This window comes from Pteropus vampyrus, unplaced genomic scaffold (genome assembly GCF_000151845.1).
Source record: "Pteropus vampyrus isolate Shadow unplaced genomic scaffold, Pvam_2.0 Scaffold363, whole genome shotgun sequence".
In the NCBI taxonomy this organism is placed as follows: Eukaryota; Metazoa; Chordata; class Mammalia; order Chiroptera; family Pteropodidae; genus Pteropus; species Pteropus vampyrus.
Window position 1 is genome coordinate 1,685,870 of NW_011889144.1, and position 15,048 is coordinate 1,700,917.

The 15,048-nt window shown below is 51.4% G+C and overlaps 1 protein-coding gene across 1 annotated transcript in view; it reads right to left on the reverse strand.

Annotated features, from left to right (window-relative positions):
• Nucleotides 1–1,838: 1,838 nt before the first annotated feature.
• RASA3 (RAS p21 protein activator 3) overlaps nt 1,839–15,048 on the reverse strand; it is a 115,522-nt gene continuing 102,312 nt past the window's right edge. The window contains exons 17-24 of the mRNA XM_011379550.2: nt 14,857–14,915; nt 14,126–14,199; nt 13,158–13,264; nt 12,491–12,573; nt 9,019–9,227; nt 7,661–7,764; nt 4,816–4,999; nt 1,839–3,442 (exon numbers count right to left, since the gene is read on the reverse strand). Of these exons, the coding sequence (XP_011377852.1) occupies nt 3,367–3,442; nt 4,816–4,999; nt 7,661–7,764; nt 9,019–9,227; nt 12,491–12,573; nt 13,158–13,264; nt 14,126–14,199; nt 14,857–14,915 (896 nt within the window). The 3' untranslated portion in view covers nt 1,839–3,366. The remainder of the gene's footprint in view (nt 3,443–4,815; nt 5,000–7,660; nt 7,765–9,018; nt 9,228–12,490; nt 12,574–13,157; nt 13,265–14,125; nt 14,200–14,856; nt 14,916–15,048) is intronic.

A 15,048-nucleotide genomic window follows, 5' to 3' on the forward strand; every position in this document is an offset into this window, starting at 1 on the left:
CTGCAGGCAGGAAGTCTGAGATCAGGGTGTTGGCAGGGTTGGCTCCTCCTGAGGCCTCTCTTCTTGGCATATAGATGGCTGTCTTCTCCCTGAATCCTCGCCTGGTTGACCCTCTGTGTGTTTGTGTACTAATCTCTTCTTATAAGGACACCAGTTACATGGAATTAGGGTTCACCCTAATGACTTCACATAACTTGAATTGCCTCTTTAAAGACCCTATCTCCAAATACAGTCTGAGGTACTGGGGGTCAGGGCTTCGCCACATGAGTTTTTGGTGGGACCCAATTCAATCCATAACAGAGCCATAACAAAAAATTTCTGACATCCTATTCCAGCACACTTTTTTTTTTCTTCCAATCATCCAAGATCATGGGGAAAGAAATCATAGTAGTTACTTCCCCTGAGCAACCAGCTTATTATACTTGGTGTGTCAGAAATATTCAGGACGAAGCAAAAGTGGCTCCCTAATTCCCCCTGCACTTCTGTCCCCTCAAACAAGCTTATAGCATCTTAGCTCATAGGAGGCCTCAGATCACCGAGCCAAGTGGCTGATGCAGAGACAGATGTGGTAGTGCCCATGTGCCCGAGACATTGCTCAGAGGCACCCACTGTAATCCAGAAGGCTCTGATCTTGGAGAGTCTAACTGATGAATGTCATGACAGTGGGACACTTAGGGACAGCTTTTTTTCTTCAGGTAACAGGATGTCTGAAGAAAGAGCAAGTGGACACTGATTGGGGTCTCCAAAAGCCAATCGTGATCTGTTACTGGGGGTTCTGGGAGAGCGGCTTCTGGTCCCCACCTCCCAGCATTGGGACCCTAATGGAGTCCTGGAGAGGGGATTCTGGTACCCATCTTCCCTAGGGTTTTATCTTTTTAGTCCTTCCATATTCCCCCATGGAGGCAGACCTTCTCCGCCCTCCTGATTCTCTCTGCTGGGCCTGGTCCTGTTTGCGAATCTGAGTCGTCCAGGCTCCTGGGAGTGGTCCTTCTGTGGATGTTCATGGGCTGACCAGTGTCCATGGCCTCTCAACTCATGGGCAGGCACTCTCCCCTTGGTACCCCTGAATCTCCCAACCAGCCCACAGTTGCCTCCCTCCCAGAGAAGACAGTAGAAACCAGAGAGAAGCAGCCTCCCCAGAGAAGGAGGCTGACAACCATCGACCGAAGCCCTGCAGCTGCAACACCCCCAAGAAACATCTGATTCTTCTCAGAACAACTGATTCAGATTGAAATTTTTTTAAAAAACCAAGTGAAAGCCAGATGGAGACAAGAAGGAAATGAGAAGACGTATTCTTGCCCCTGGAGGTGGGGTCTCTCCCCAGAGCCCCCATTGTGCATCTAGCTCCTCCCTCCCCACCCCTCTGGGAGAGACAAGGCTCTGCTCAATGATACTTGAGGTTCATCACCCTCTCGTTCCTCCTCTTTTGGGAGGTGAGCCTGTCTGGTCCTCAAGCTTGTGGCCCACTGCTTCATTCTCCGAGACAGTAGCATCTGATGGAGCCTACCTTTCCTACCCTCCTCGAGCTGGACCCCCATCTCCTCCTACACTGGCAGTTCCCAGCAGGACACCTTCCAGCAGCCCTCATGGTGCCCAGCCCTGCACATTTCCATCCAAGAGCATCATGGTTTCCAACTAACCCAAAGCCCCACAACTGGACCTCACTTGTCAGAGGGACCTCACCTGTCATTCAGAGGTCCTCACCTGTCATTGGAAGGCCCTCACCTGTCATCACAGGTACATCATCCAGCTCCCCACCTTCCCGGCTCCATAACACACCCATCTCCCATGTGTGCAATTATCAGTGGGCACTCCTGGGAAACTAAGCCATCCAACAGAAAGAATAAAATGTCTGTTTTAATTGGCCAGTAAAATACATCACAAATCATTAGTATCTTATAAACAGAAACATTAAGTTACAAATCCATGTTAAAAATTGCAGTCCGGTGCAGCCTAATAGCTGTGTGTCCCAAAGTTTATTTTCTGCAACATTTTTCTCCACCCTTTTTGTGACAAGTAATGCTACTATCTGCCATCTAGATTAATGAGTCTGAAGGACAACACTTGCAAACAAGAACAGAGATGGGCACAAGGGCACATGGTCCTGTGTGTTCAAACAACGTTTTCCAAAGCTGGCAAGTGCATATGTGAGGACTGTGGGAAAACTCAGCAAACAGCTCCTCCTGAGTTAGCCTCCCCGCCCCCTCCCCCCCGCCCCAACAGAAAATAGCCCAGCCACTGCCCTGATAGCTTCTAAGGGCTTCACAGAAACACAGCACATGCAATACTGCTCCTGGGGCCCAGGGGGCATCTGCACAGCTGAGCACCTCCCATTTCGAGCTCAGGACTTCTTCCCTTCCTTTGTCATCTTTGGAGGACCTGTAACTGGCTTCCATGCAATGCAACCCATTCCCTTTTTTGTCCTACTGTGGCACCCTTCCCTTTAATAAGTCCAAGTTTGAATGTTCTGAGTTACTTTATATCAAAGAGCTAATTAAAAACGTTAAGAAAAACAGCTTGAAAATAATACACATTTCTATTTTTAAAATCTTCTCCAAACTTCCACAAGGGGTGGCAAATGTGGACTCTACTTTTACACCCCACTGGCAGCAAAACAACACAATGTGTGCTTAAAGTGGGGGCTGGGCGGACGCCCAGCTCGGCCTGTCACCAGCTCCAGGGACTTCTGCAGACTGCAGGCGAGTCTCAGCAGTCAGCAAGGCTGGGACTCTAACCTCTGGGAGGGGAATCTGGAACACCACTCCCCAATAGGAATTCTCTGCAGAAAGACCTCGTACTCCCAAAGTATCAAGAGCATCCTCAAATTGAGATCTCCGTGCAGTTCTGCACATCCTGGCCACAAAACTGACCCTCCAGCCATGAACAACACCAACATCAAAAGCTGAAACCAAGAGGTCACCTGCCCATGGCCACTGGGACAGCAGGCTTGTAGGAAAAGCGTAATGCTCATAATGTCCCCCAGCTGTGCTGAAGCAGAATGTTAAGAGTGCCAGACGGTTCCACGGTGCAGACATCGAAGAGACCAGCAGAGGCAGTAGTGCACACGAGACAGAAGCGCACGCTCTGCAAAGGACAAGGCCCCGCCAGCGCCTCGGTCCAGAAAGGCCAGCTCAGACAGAGCACCTGCCCATCAGCGTGACTAAAGTGCATGGCAACCACGAAAACGGCTCCTAGAGAGTCTCGGAAGTTCCATGAGCTTGATGCTTGTCATCTAAGCGAGCGGATAAAGTGTGAATCCCGTTGCTTGCTCGCTCTGCCTTCTTTCTCTCCCTTCTCTTTCCCAAAGACTGTGGCTTTCCTGGTGCAGCTCAGGGCGCCATCCTAGGATGGGACGTACTGCAGGCTCTAAATGGAATGGGTGGAGACCTCCGACTGCTGCCTGATGTAGCTTTGAAAACTCTTATCTCCAATGGGGTGTTCTCTGAAAAGGGGAAATGGGGAAGAGGAGAAAATGAGGCACAGCCCCCTCCAGCACCGGCGCTCATCTGTACTTTTTTTTAAGAGACTTTTTTCTATGTATGTATGTAATGTGTATTCTTTGTAATAAGTATGAAAAATACAGACAAGCAAAGGAAGAAGGAATTAGTCCAAAGTTGCCTGTGGAAGCACCCACTTTGACCCCGGTCAGTGTGTCGGTCACGTGCTCACAGTGAGTGTGTATGTAGAGCATGCGCTGCGCACCCACACACATGTGAAAACCGTGAGTTCCCGGAGGGCACAGTGCTGTCTGTTGAATGCCTGGTCCTCAGGGCTGTGCCTGTGTGTCGCCAGTCCTGTTAGCTCCTGAGCCCTCATACAGCTGCTGCCACAGGAAACAGGATCCAGCTTCACAGGCTGTTTTCAACCCATGGCTTTACCATGTTTAATGAAAGACAGCATTTTTAGGAGGTCAGTGGGGGCTCTCTTGATAGAGGCTGTTAAAAGGGATCTGAAATGAGCTGTGAATGTTTGTGGAGCCAGGACAGCCTCGTCTAGGAGCAAAGATGGGTCAGCGTCACCTGGTCAAAGTTGGCATCTCTCTCAGAGCCCCTTCGCTTCCCTTCTTAGATCAAACCCACATCTTCCCTGGAAGGAGGGGACGGAGCAGGGAGGAGGACTTGCCACCACGTGGGGCTGCCCCATCCAAGGGTGTGTGGGTGAATGGGCTCTACCACGGTGGTCCACGGGCTGGACAGGGAAAGTCTGGCAGTGACACTAATGAGGACAGCCCCTCAGGACCATTCTAGCCCTTTATGTAATTTAACCCGATGTTCCAACAGCTCTTGAGGTGCTCATTACCCTCCATTCTTAGAGCAGCAGGAAGGATGCAGCTTGGTTGACCTGCCTGTGGGCGTAAGGCCATCAGGAAGTGAAAGGGACACAGGTGGCTTGGCTGAGTCTAAAATCTCTGCACTCCCACCCCTCCCTCACAAGAGGCAGATGGGGGCCAGTCCAGAGCTGGCTGAGAGAGAGAGTGAGTGAGCAAGGAAAAGGAGAGGAACTTCCTGGGGAAAGGGCCGCTGGCCCAGGAAAGCCTAATTGGGAAGTGAATGGGTTGGGGAGGCAGGAGGGCAGAGGAATAGGAGAGTAAAGAGGCCGGAGGGGAGGAGGGGGGAGAGGTGCTGCCCCCAGGACACTGCCCGGAGGGCCCTGGAGAGTGAAGTGATGACCTGCTTGGAAGGGGCCAGGAAGCCTGCCCAGCCCTGAGGCTGCACACAGTAGCTCTGGGTCAGCCCAGCACCCTACACCCCCTTGGAGCTCCCTGTAGCCTCTTTCCCGGCTCCCCACACCCTTGCAACTGGGGGTCATACTCACTGGCTCCCATACTTGGTCTTCTTGAACTTGTCCCTTTTGTACTGGGCATGCTCCTGCTCCAAGGCCCCGACCCCAGCGATGACCTGCTTCAGTGTCTTGTAGGTCTCCTGGGGGTCATCGATGATGAACGTCGAATACTCTTCCTGCTCGGGGCCATCGTACACAGATCTGCTCCCACAGGCCTCTGCAGTGTCAGGGACAGGGCTGGAGGTCAGTGTGAGTGGGAGTGCACAGACAGGCTGCCCCTCGGACCTTCTCTGAAGCAGCCTCCTCAAGAAAGGGCTGACTACTCACAAGCAGATGCACCCAGAAATGGAAGCCACTCCCATGAGTCTAGCCAACACCGAGTGCCAGAGAAGCCTGTGGGGCTAGGAAGCCAGGGCCTAGGAACCAAGGCTTCTGAGGGTCCAGCCCTGAGTGCCTGGGCCCCAGCCCATCTCTGACGAGCCCTTCTCCCAGACAACCTGTGCCTGTCCACACCCCAGGGGTTCACGAAGCCACAAACAGCAGACATCTGCTCCCGTACACTAGGTCAGGCTGGCTTAAGACCTGTGGGGTCACACATGGTCAGTCTAGGAAGATGAGCTTGAGGACGTCACCTCTTGGCTAGTCTGTGCTAGCAGTTTCCTGGGACCTCTCTTACCTCTACCTGCTTGGGCCATTTCACTCTTGCTGAAGACCATGCTGTAGCCTTTAGTCATCCACAGGAAGCCCCCAAACACTGAGCTGGCCCAGGCCTCCCCATCATCCCCAAACAACTGAGCTGGCCACCCCCCGCCACCGTCCCCAAACACTTGAGCTGGGCTCTATGCTCCACAGCCACAGAGAGGCCGAGTGGGAAGACGTGCACTTTGCAGGTGAGCCAGCATCAAGGGGGCTCCTTGCCCTCATCCATATGGCTAATTCATTATCACAGAACACGCTGGTGTCCTGTCCACTTTGCTGTCTTTACTTCCTAGTCAGGGGAAAACCCTCAATTCTTATGGAAAAGTCACAAGTCTGTGCAAATGAAAAGTGGGAAGATTGAAAATTCAAAGAAAAAGGGAATATGACATGAGAAAGATAAGGGGTTCTAAGCATGAGGGACAACAGAGAGAAGAAGAGGAGGAGGAGAAGGGAGACGAGGTCAGGGGCCCCCAGAGCACGAGCAAGAGCTCGGCCTTTTCCCCTTTCAAGTGAAGCACAGGGTTATGGTCTCGGGAGCCAGGCTGCCTGCGTTTCCTCCCCAAAGCCACTGCTTGTTGCAACTGCTTGGCTTTGGGCAAGTTACTTAAGCTCCAGAGCCTCAGTGACCCTTTCTAGGAAATGGGGGCATCAGCACCCCTGTGAGGCTCCTGGCCTGGGGCCCAGCACAAATATGAGCTGCGGCTGCTACTGTCATAAAGATGGAAGGAGGGGATACCACAGGCAGGTCAAGAGAGCTAAGATCTGAATAAGCAAGTGTTTGTGAAACATGTTAAAGGGAACCGAAATAAAAAGATAACTCTCACTGCCGGGACAGTGCAGGGTTAGCAGAGAACAGGCTGACATCGTCACGGAAGAGGGGGTCTGCAGCTTAGGTACAGAGCAGGCATCACCGAAGGCCCCGAGAGGAGGGACGAACGATGGTGATAGTGAGAAGGATAAAGATACAGGCAGCTAGGACCCAGCTCTTCCCAGCTCCAGGCGCTGTGCTCACTGCTTTGTGGGGGTTTATCTTACTCAATCCTTGGATTAACCCCATGGGGTTGGTGCCACGGCTGTCCCGTTTCACAGACGAGGAAATCAGGGCTCGCCTGGTGTGCGACTTGCCCAGTTTATCTCACAGTGGATACCAAAGCTGGCTCTGTGATTCCCGAAAGCATCCCATCTCAGGGTACTGAAGACTGTGGTCTGTGAGAGTGGGAAGTGACCCAAGAGAGGCCCAGACGCTGGAGGAGGTCCGAGGGCTCACCATGCATGAGTGGCTTTTAGTATTGAGAACATGAAGGAGTCCATAAGCCACATATCAGATGCAAAAATTTTGAATGAATTATTAAAGAGATTATGAGCTAAGCTCGGGAAGGAGAAAATAAAACTGGCATCAACTAGAACAGATCACAATAAGTTCACTGCATTTCTTCTTTAACAAGGTTTGTAAAACCAAGACCTAGGGAAACGCCAGAGTGTGTATGTGTTGATTTCAGCAAGGCGACTGGTACGCTCTTATAAAACAGCCTGGGAAACAGAATGGAGCACTACAGACTTGACAACTGGACAGTTAGTTAATCAGGTAGTCTACCTTGACCCTCCACGGTGTCAAGTACTGAATTTTCCCCCCAAAAGATGCTTAAGCTGCAGAAAGATTTTCCCCAACAGTGCAAAACGATATCATTGAACATAGGCCATAGAGACTCAGAGGGGTTTACAGGCATATCTCGGAGACACTGGGGGTTTATTTCCAGACACCACAATAAAGCAAATATTGCAATAAAGCAAGTCATACAAATTTTTGGTTTCCCAGTGCATATAAGTTAAGTTTCACTATACTATTTATTGCCTATTAGGTATGCGTTAGCATTATGTCTAAAATAACAAAGTATGCACCTTAATTAAAATTATTTTATTGCTAAAAAATGCTAATCCTCATCTGAGCCTTCAGCAAGTCCTAATCTTGTGGCTGGTGGAGAGTCTCACCTTGATGTTGTTGAAAATGTAACATCCAGGAATTGCAATAAAGAGAAGCACAATAAAATGAGGTATGCCTGTACTTCCCTGAGTCATCTCTGTAGAGGGCGTCACGTATCACCAGGACCCCGGCCAGGTGTCCCTAAAGCTGCCTATGATCTGTGTGACAGAGGCTGGATTACATCCTGTCCTTCCTTACCTTGCATCTTCTCAAGTTTGCTCATGTACAAGTTGAACAAGGAGTAGATGCGCTCCGTCTCTCGGTCCCCGTCGATGTCCAGCTGGATGTTCGCTGGGAGGCCGCTGCTCAAACACAGTGAGAAGAATGGAAAGCATAACGCTGTTATTCATGATACTGATTTTTTAAAAGATAACTAAAGACAAGAGAGTGATCTAACATTGAACTTATCCCTAACTGGAACTGGGGCATTTGTGTGAGGTTCACAAGTGTTTAAAAGTGACTGTCCACAGTCTTGGAGGACTGGAAGTCTCTCAGTACCCACACATCTGCCAAGACAGCAAGCAAACAAGGCAGACTTGTTTTGCTGTGGAAAGAAATAACCTGGAATAAAAACAGCCCCGACAGATGCACGTGGGACATTAGTCCTGAAGAGCTGGTTGGCTGCTCCAGGTGGGGATCGGTGGGTCCCCTCTCCTTCCTGAGGCTCCAGGTGGGGAATTGGTGGGTCCCCTCTCCTTCCTGCTCCTGCCCAAGGATGCGACTATGGGCCCTCCCCTGACACAGGGCTCGGCCTCTCTGCGGGGATAGGATAGGGCTCGGTCACACAGACTCCTGGACATGACCCAGCAGCAATTTATCTTAAGTCAGTTCCTTCATCTGCAAAGCCGCATCTCCTCTTCTCACGTCTGCAAGCTGGGGGGGCGGGGGGGGGGGCAAGGATTCTTTATAGCCACAACCACAACAAACAGCAGTTATCCCTGTTCTCACAAGTCACAGGAGGCACAAGGACCGGCCGAGCACCAAGTCAGACCGCCTTCCAGGACTGGCAGCGATAAGCCTCTAGTAACCCACAGAAAGCCCAGCTAATAGTGGGGCTGGCAAGAGAAAGCCTGCCTCAGTTCGCAAAGAGGGGAGGGTGTGTCAGTTGGAGATATCAAAGAAGGTGTGGTCAGGGGGGTGGAACACTTCCAGACTCTTCTTAGAAGAAACAAGATGGCAAAATCTGCCCCTGGCGGTGTGGGGGTGGATCTTCTCTCTGCCTGGAGCCCCCTCTTCCACCGCCCACCCACTCCCCAAGGACAGCTCCGACTCCCAGCAGGGGCAGGACTCTTGAAGGCTTGGAGTTCCTGCCAGTCTACACAGAGGCTTCCTGAGGATGAACCCAGGGGCTCCCTCAGGTGGAGGCTCCTGGGTGACTGAGAGAACAGCCTTGGACACTTAGCCTGCTGCACGCAGTTTGCCAAGTGGGCGGGGCTGCGTTTTAACTCCAATTCGACCCCTTGACCAAACTTCCTGGTAGAGTGCACAAACTGGATCACTGCTTGGCTGTGCTGGGAGGCTGGGAGGTCTGGGAGGCTGGAAAGGCGCTGACCTACCCAGTGCAGGGGGTGCAGCCAGGGGCCGTGTCCGAGGTGGCCCTACAGCACAGCCAGTGGCCGTTGAGGTAGGCGGAGGGGTGGTAGACGGTGAGGCGCTTCTTGTTGCACTGGCTCACTTTGGTGAGGATGTCGATCCAGGCCTTGGCCTCCACACAGTTGTTGGCCTGGATGTACAGCGCTCGCTCAGGCTGGATGACCTGGAACATCTGAGGGGACAGAGAATGAGCTCAAGGGGGCCGCCCAGCAAACAAGAGCTCCTGCCTGAGCCACAGGGTCATTTCTTTGAGAGTATAAGCCCAGGGCTGCAGTGGGAGGGTCTGGAGTTATCCAGAGGCTCGGACAAGCTCAGGGGTGTCAGGAGTCTCCATTCGAAAAGCAAAGGAGTAGCACTGCTTGTCTCCCCGACAGGACCTCCTGGAGCTGACTGCAGCCGTTGCACAAATGGGTTGGTTTCTTTGGGTCCTCTTAGTTTTTAAGCTGGGATAGGCTTCTATGCAAGGTACATCAGAGCTCGCCCTGCCCACCTCATCTCTAGATCTGCCTCATGGCCTTTGCATGTGCTGTTGTCTCCATCTGACAGGTCCCCTCCTTCCCCACTGATCACCCTGGGGACTCGTCCTCCTCATTCTAGGCAGGTTTACTTCTCTCATGAGGCTTTGAGATGGCACTGCCTTTCCTATTTATTATTCATTCCACAAACATTCCTGAGTACCAGGTACTATTCTAGGTCCTGGGGACACAGCGTGGCCCAAAAAGAGTTTCTGCCTTCAGGAGCTTCCAGCCAGCCAGAAAGATAAAGTGAAAACAAAGTGCGGGGGGCTGATTGAGGATGAAGCTTAATGGGGGGGTCAGTATAGAACCCTCTAAATAAATGATCCTCCGGCTGAGATCACGGAGTGACTAAGAGTTAATTAAGCTGAGCGAAAAAAGCAAGGACAGGAAGTGCCCAAGCAGCAGGGACAGTAGACACGGAGGTCCTGGGGCCACAGGGACAGTATATGCAAAGTCTCTAGGGCATCAGGGAGGGTCAGGTGCTCCCCACAGGAGCAAAAGCCACCTGCACAAAAGAGGGAGTGAGCGAGAAGGTAGGCGGGCAGAGTCCTGGGAGGCTCTCGGGCTGGATGTGTCAGAGGCAGGAGGGGAGGCCAGCAGTCAGGATGTCAGAGAAAGATGATGGTGGCCTTTTCCAAAGGCACAGAGAGGACGAAGGAACAGGAGTCGATGGATTCTGGGAAAAGGAATTGTGAGTCCAATTTCCTGAGTGAACAGCCAGGGTTCATTTCCAGAGACCGAAGTCCTCCTGTCCCACCTGGCACACACGAGCACTGCTGCACAGGCCTCAAAGTGCACAAATCCGTGTGTGGCTTCAGTCCCCAGTGGAGGGAGAACCCCTAGAAGGAGGTATTTCGTCCTGACTGTCCTCACAGGCTGACCCCTCCAACAGGGCTCGGCACACAGCAAGCCTTCAAAAATGTCTCCCAAATGGAACAGCCATTAACCTAGTAGCCAGCGTCTGGGAAGCTGGCTCTGAGAAAGGCAGCAGGAAGAAAAGAGGCCGATGAATAAACAATGCTAAAATTAGGGAATTATGCTAAACCTAAATTAAGGGACTGACAGAACAAAACAGATCACAGCTGTTTCCAGGACATATTCCGCACTCGCGTCCTTCCGTGGACGTCTGGGAATGCCGCCGGCTGAGGCACAACGTTTCCAGCCCCTATCCTGGAGAGGATGAGGTGCAGACATGCTACAGAATACTGCCCACAAAGGAGGTGGCCTCCTGGAGCAGGCACGATGGTGTTAACGTCCCTCAGGTCTGGGAAAAACCCCGCATCTTCCATGGGGCCATCTGCCTGCCAAAGAAGTGGCCTCAAATAGCCCTGGGAGAAGGACGAGGAACTGAGTTAAGACAGGGCAGGATGAGCGGGAGCTGCTGCCTGCTGACCAAGCACAGGATGGAGCCACCTGGGTCCAGCAAACACTACCCACTTCGGGCCTCCGGGCAGATCTCAGACCAGGTGGAAATGGGAACTCCTCGTGACTCTTCAACCCCGGCCCAGCCAAAACAGAACCACAGCGTCCCCCACAGACCTAGTGAGGCCTTAGACACCTAATGAATACCAGACCATCAAACTGTGTCAATGAGCAAGGAGTGGACAGACACAGGAGAGGGAAGGGGACAGACTGGAGCCCCTGCCAGCTCCCAGGAGGCAGAGCCTGACTCAGGGTCCCATTCTATAAACCGTAAACTTGACATGTTGCTGAGCCTGCTGAGTGAGGAAACGACGCTCGATGCAGAGAGGCAGAGTGTCCAACGGGCCGTACTGCTATATGCTACCGGGCCGTCCTCCCAGGGCAGTGGGACGCCAGCTCCTGAATAAGACGGGGCCCTGGGAGTCCTTACAGTCCCAAGAAACAGACGAATAAGCTGTTTGCTGGATAATTCTCCATGGGGGAGAAGAGAAAGCTGTGCATGGTAGGAAGCCAAGAAAAGCAGCGAGGGAATAAGGGAGCCAAAAAGGCATCACGGACAGGGGAGAATTTGAGAAGGAACAGGATACTGACACAATTCATCAGTGCATCTCTTCACGAATCACTGATTAACTATGAGCCGGGCCTCCCGACACGATGCACCCAGAGGACACAAGGCACCTCTGGGGTTCCTGACAAAAACGCATCACCCAAAACCTACCTGGCTGACCACCTGACACACCCAAATTGAGGTGTGCCCACAAAAACTGGCCTGTATGCTTCAAAAATGCCAAGGCCACAGAACAGGGGAAAAGGCTGAGGAACGTTCCAGATTAAGGAGACAACAGAGAACTAAATGGGCCATGTGACCCTGCATTCCGTGCTAGCCTGGGGAAAAAAAACGTTATAAAGAAGGGTTACTGGGACAACTGGCAAAATTTAAATATGAACTGTGGATTAGGGTCACATCAGTGTTGGGTGTCCTACTTTTGGTAACCACACAGGGTTATATAAAAGAAGGCCCTTGTTTATAAGCAACACACTGAAGTATTCATATGGTTCAAAAAAGATATGTTCATCATACATGGAGAAAGGTGAGGAGGGAGAATGAAGGACCACGCTCAGTAAATGGGACAAAACCAGGGATGGATTCTGGATCAGGGAACACGGGAGGGTCCTTGTTTTGTTCTTGTAACTTTTCTGTAAGTTCAAAATTATATCAAAGTAAAAGTTTCAAAGAAATTCTGCATGGTCCCAGAGCCTGTCTGTCCCTGGACCTCTGGAGTAGCCAGAGAAGCCACCTTCCGTCAGGCTCTGCTCACCCCGGCCGACCCAGGCAGGAACAGCCAGGCTGCTGCTCTCTGCCCTGTGGTTCAACGAGAAATCACGCAGTGTCTTGTGAACAGCAGGCAACGTGTGCCCTGGGAGGAGAAGCAGGGAAGGTAGGAGGGTAGCAGAAGCGGAGGGAGAGCTAGCCCCCTGGAGATGGTACGCTCACGTTTTTCATCTTGAAGGATTCCTCCTCCAGTTTCTCCACTGCCAGAATGTTCTCAATGGGAATGCTGTAGAGAGGCTGGTCTCCTGCGGCAGAGAGGGGTTAGTGAGCAGACGGGCCCAGAGGTCAATGCCAGGTCGGGAGGAGGTGTTCTGGTCTCCTCTCCTTAGGTAAGATGGTTAAGAAACAGAGACCACAGTCATGAGTGGGCCAAGGGGCAATGGTCAGAGAAGGCCTGGGGAAGAGTCCTTTGTGTCCACAGAACACCTGAATGTCACGCACTCATTCCCAATGACATCCAATACCTGCCTCCATCACGACACCAAAGCCTCTCACATATTGCCTCCAGGAACCATGTTCCCACATTTATATGGGGAGAAATTACATTCTCACCATTCCATGATATAGATCTGAGCCATTTCAGGTCCAGGAGAACACAGCCAAAATAGGAGAAGACTATTACGTCCGGTGAGCCCCTGATTCCTGCACTAGATGGTACGGGACCTGCCTGCCACCCTGCACCCGGCACCCAGGCCACCCTTGTGGATGTCACCCCCGCTCTCCTGTTTGAAGAAACTGCTCACTCTGAGGGACACACTTTCTCTGCCTTGTTTCACCCTGGAGAATACAGGGATGTGAAAACAAAGAAAAAGTGAACTTGTCTTGTTACCTTTGCTTTTCTGGTAGGTAAATTCATGGTTTGTCAGGCGGAACCATCTTTTCTTAAAATTCTTCATTCCAAAGCGCTTTCGTCCTTGTGCCCTCTTAATCATGAACCTATTGTGAATAGATATTTGGCGGGTGAATGTCCCATGGCTCAGGGGCTCATCCCACACCACCCTACCCATCCTGCAGCCTAAAGTCATATCCGCAAATCAAAATAACTCGCCATTTTTATATTTGTGATACCTGATGCAGACTGCAGATTTTCAATCTTATCATTTTATTTCCAAGCAAAAGGATTAAAAAATCAAAAGCCAGTGTCTCTACTTTAGAAGTTTAGCCCCTGGGCTGGTATTAACTTTAAATTACAAGTTGGTGATGACAGTGGGTTTATCAGACCTCCAACAGAGCAGCCCTATCTCCCACATAGAAAATATCAATAAGAAATGCTCATAGAGCCACGTAGGTGTGTTCTGGAAAGCAGAGACCAGCGATGTGAAAGAAACACCTATTCTCTGGTAGGTACTATGCTTCAGTGTCTCCTGACAGAAGACGTTTCAGGAGTGAGGGGCTAATGGAGGGGACGGTGAGGCCTTGAACTTAGGCGTGAATGAGCCAACAACTGTGCAGAAATGCTTGACAGTAAGGGGTCGTTCAATTTCCTCACCCCCTTTCCTCCCCCTGACAGGCATTTCTCCACTCCACAAATTCAGCAGAGGATAGGCACAGAGAAACAAAAGTAAGCAATGCCATGTTTAGTCATGATCTGGGTCAGTCTTGAGAAGTTTAAAAGTGATGGACAAAGGCCATGCTTCTCCCAGGTCTCTCCAGCCCCCAAAGGGTCTGGGCTGCCTCTGACCTAGGAGACCGCTGGTGCCCCAGGCAGAGATGTCCCATTTCATGGCTGAGGCAGACTGGGAATGACAACCCACTGCGTTTCTCTCCTACCTGCTCAGCGGCACTCACTGGCCTTACCCTTCCTTAAGCAGGATGGGCTGCTCCACGCTCTTGGGGTCTCTTCTCCCAGAGGATGAGATCAAATCTAAGAACTGAGGTGACAAAGAAACCAGACTATTAAAAGGGTAAGTGGCACACCTGAATACATTCGTTCTTACATGTAAATGATTCTATAGGATACTTTGTGTCCCTTTCTGACACTAGAGAAGAGAGAAGAATCTAGGAAGCAGGTGCCAGGGCAGTGGGTTCTTATTTGAGAATTGTAGGGATCCTGCTCTGGTTTCCACTGTGGCTGAGCAGCTTCCAGGCCCCACTCTGACCTCCCACTGGCCCCTCCAGGGAAGGTCTCTCTGTACCCCAGCAATTACTTGGCCTGAAAGCTTGCCAAGCTTCAGGTAACACCTGGAGGTCCACTGCATTTTAACAGGTGACCCAGAGAATGCATCTCTCAAGGAATTGGAAGTAGCACCAGCTCTCCTCTCTGCTGCCCCTATCTCCCAAGAGCCCTCCCGCTGTGGTTTTGCCAGGGGCGGGGTGGGGGGCCTTCCTGTTCAATTCAACTGCCCCATGGCCTGTCTGGATTCCTTCCTTCAATCGATGGCTACCCCCAGCTCCTTTCCCTTCCTTCACTTCTAGTCAGGGTTTATATGATTTCTGAGCAATAAACATGTGTGACTGATTCTAAACAGAAGGAAAAAGTAGAGTTTTAGGATCCAGAAGAGTTTCTCCCCAAGCACTATGCCCCTAACTCTGGGTCCGGGATTGTAGGGTTCCACGACGGTGAGGCATTCGGTGGCGGTGGGGTGGGCTCCAGGAATAGACAGCCAGAACAGGGCAGGATATGAGAATTTGTGGAATAAATGGGGTGATATTCTATGAAGGTATAATGTGAAGTCTCTTAGAAAGAATTCAGACATAAAAAGTGAAGAATGAGCACCTCC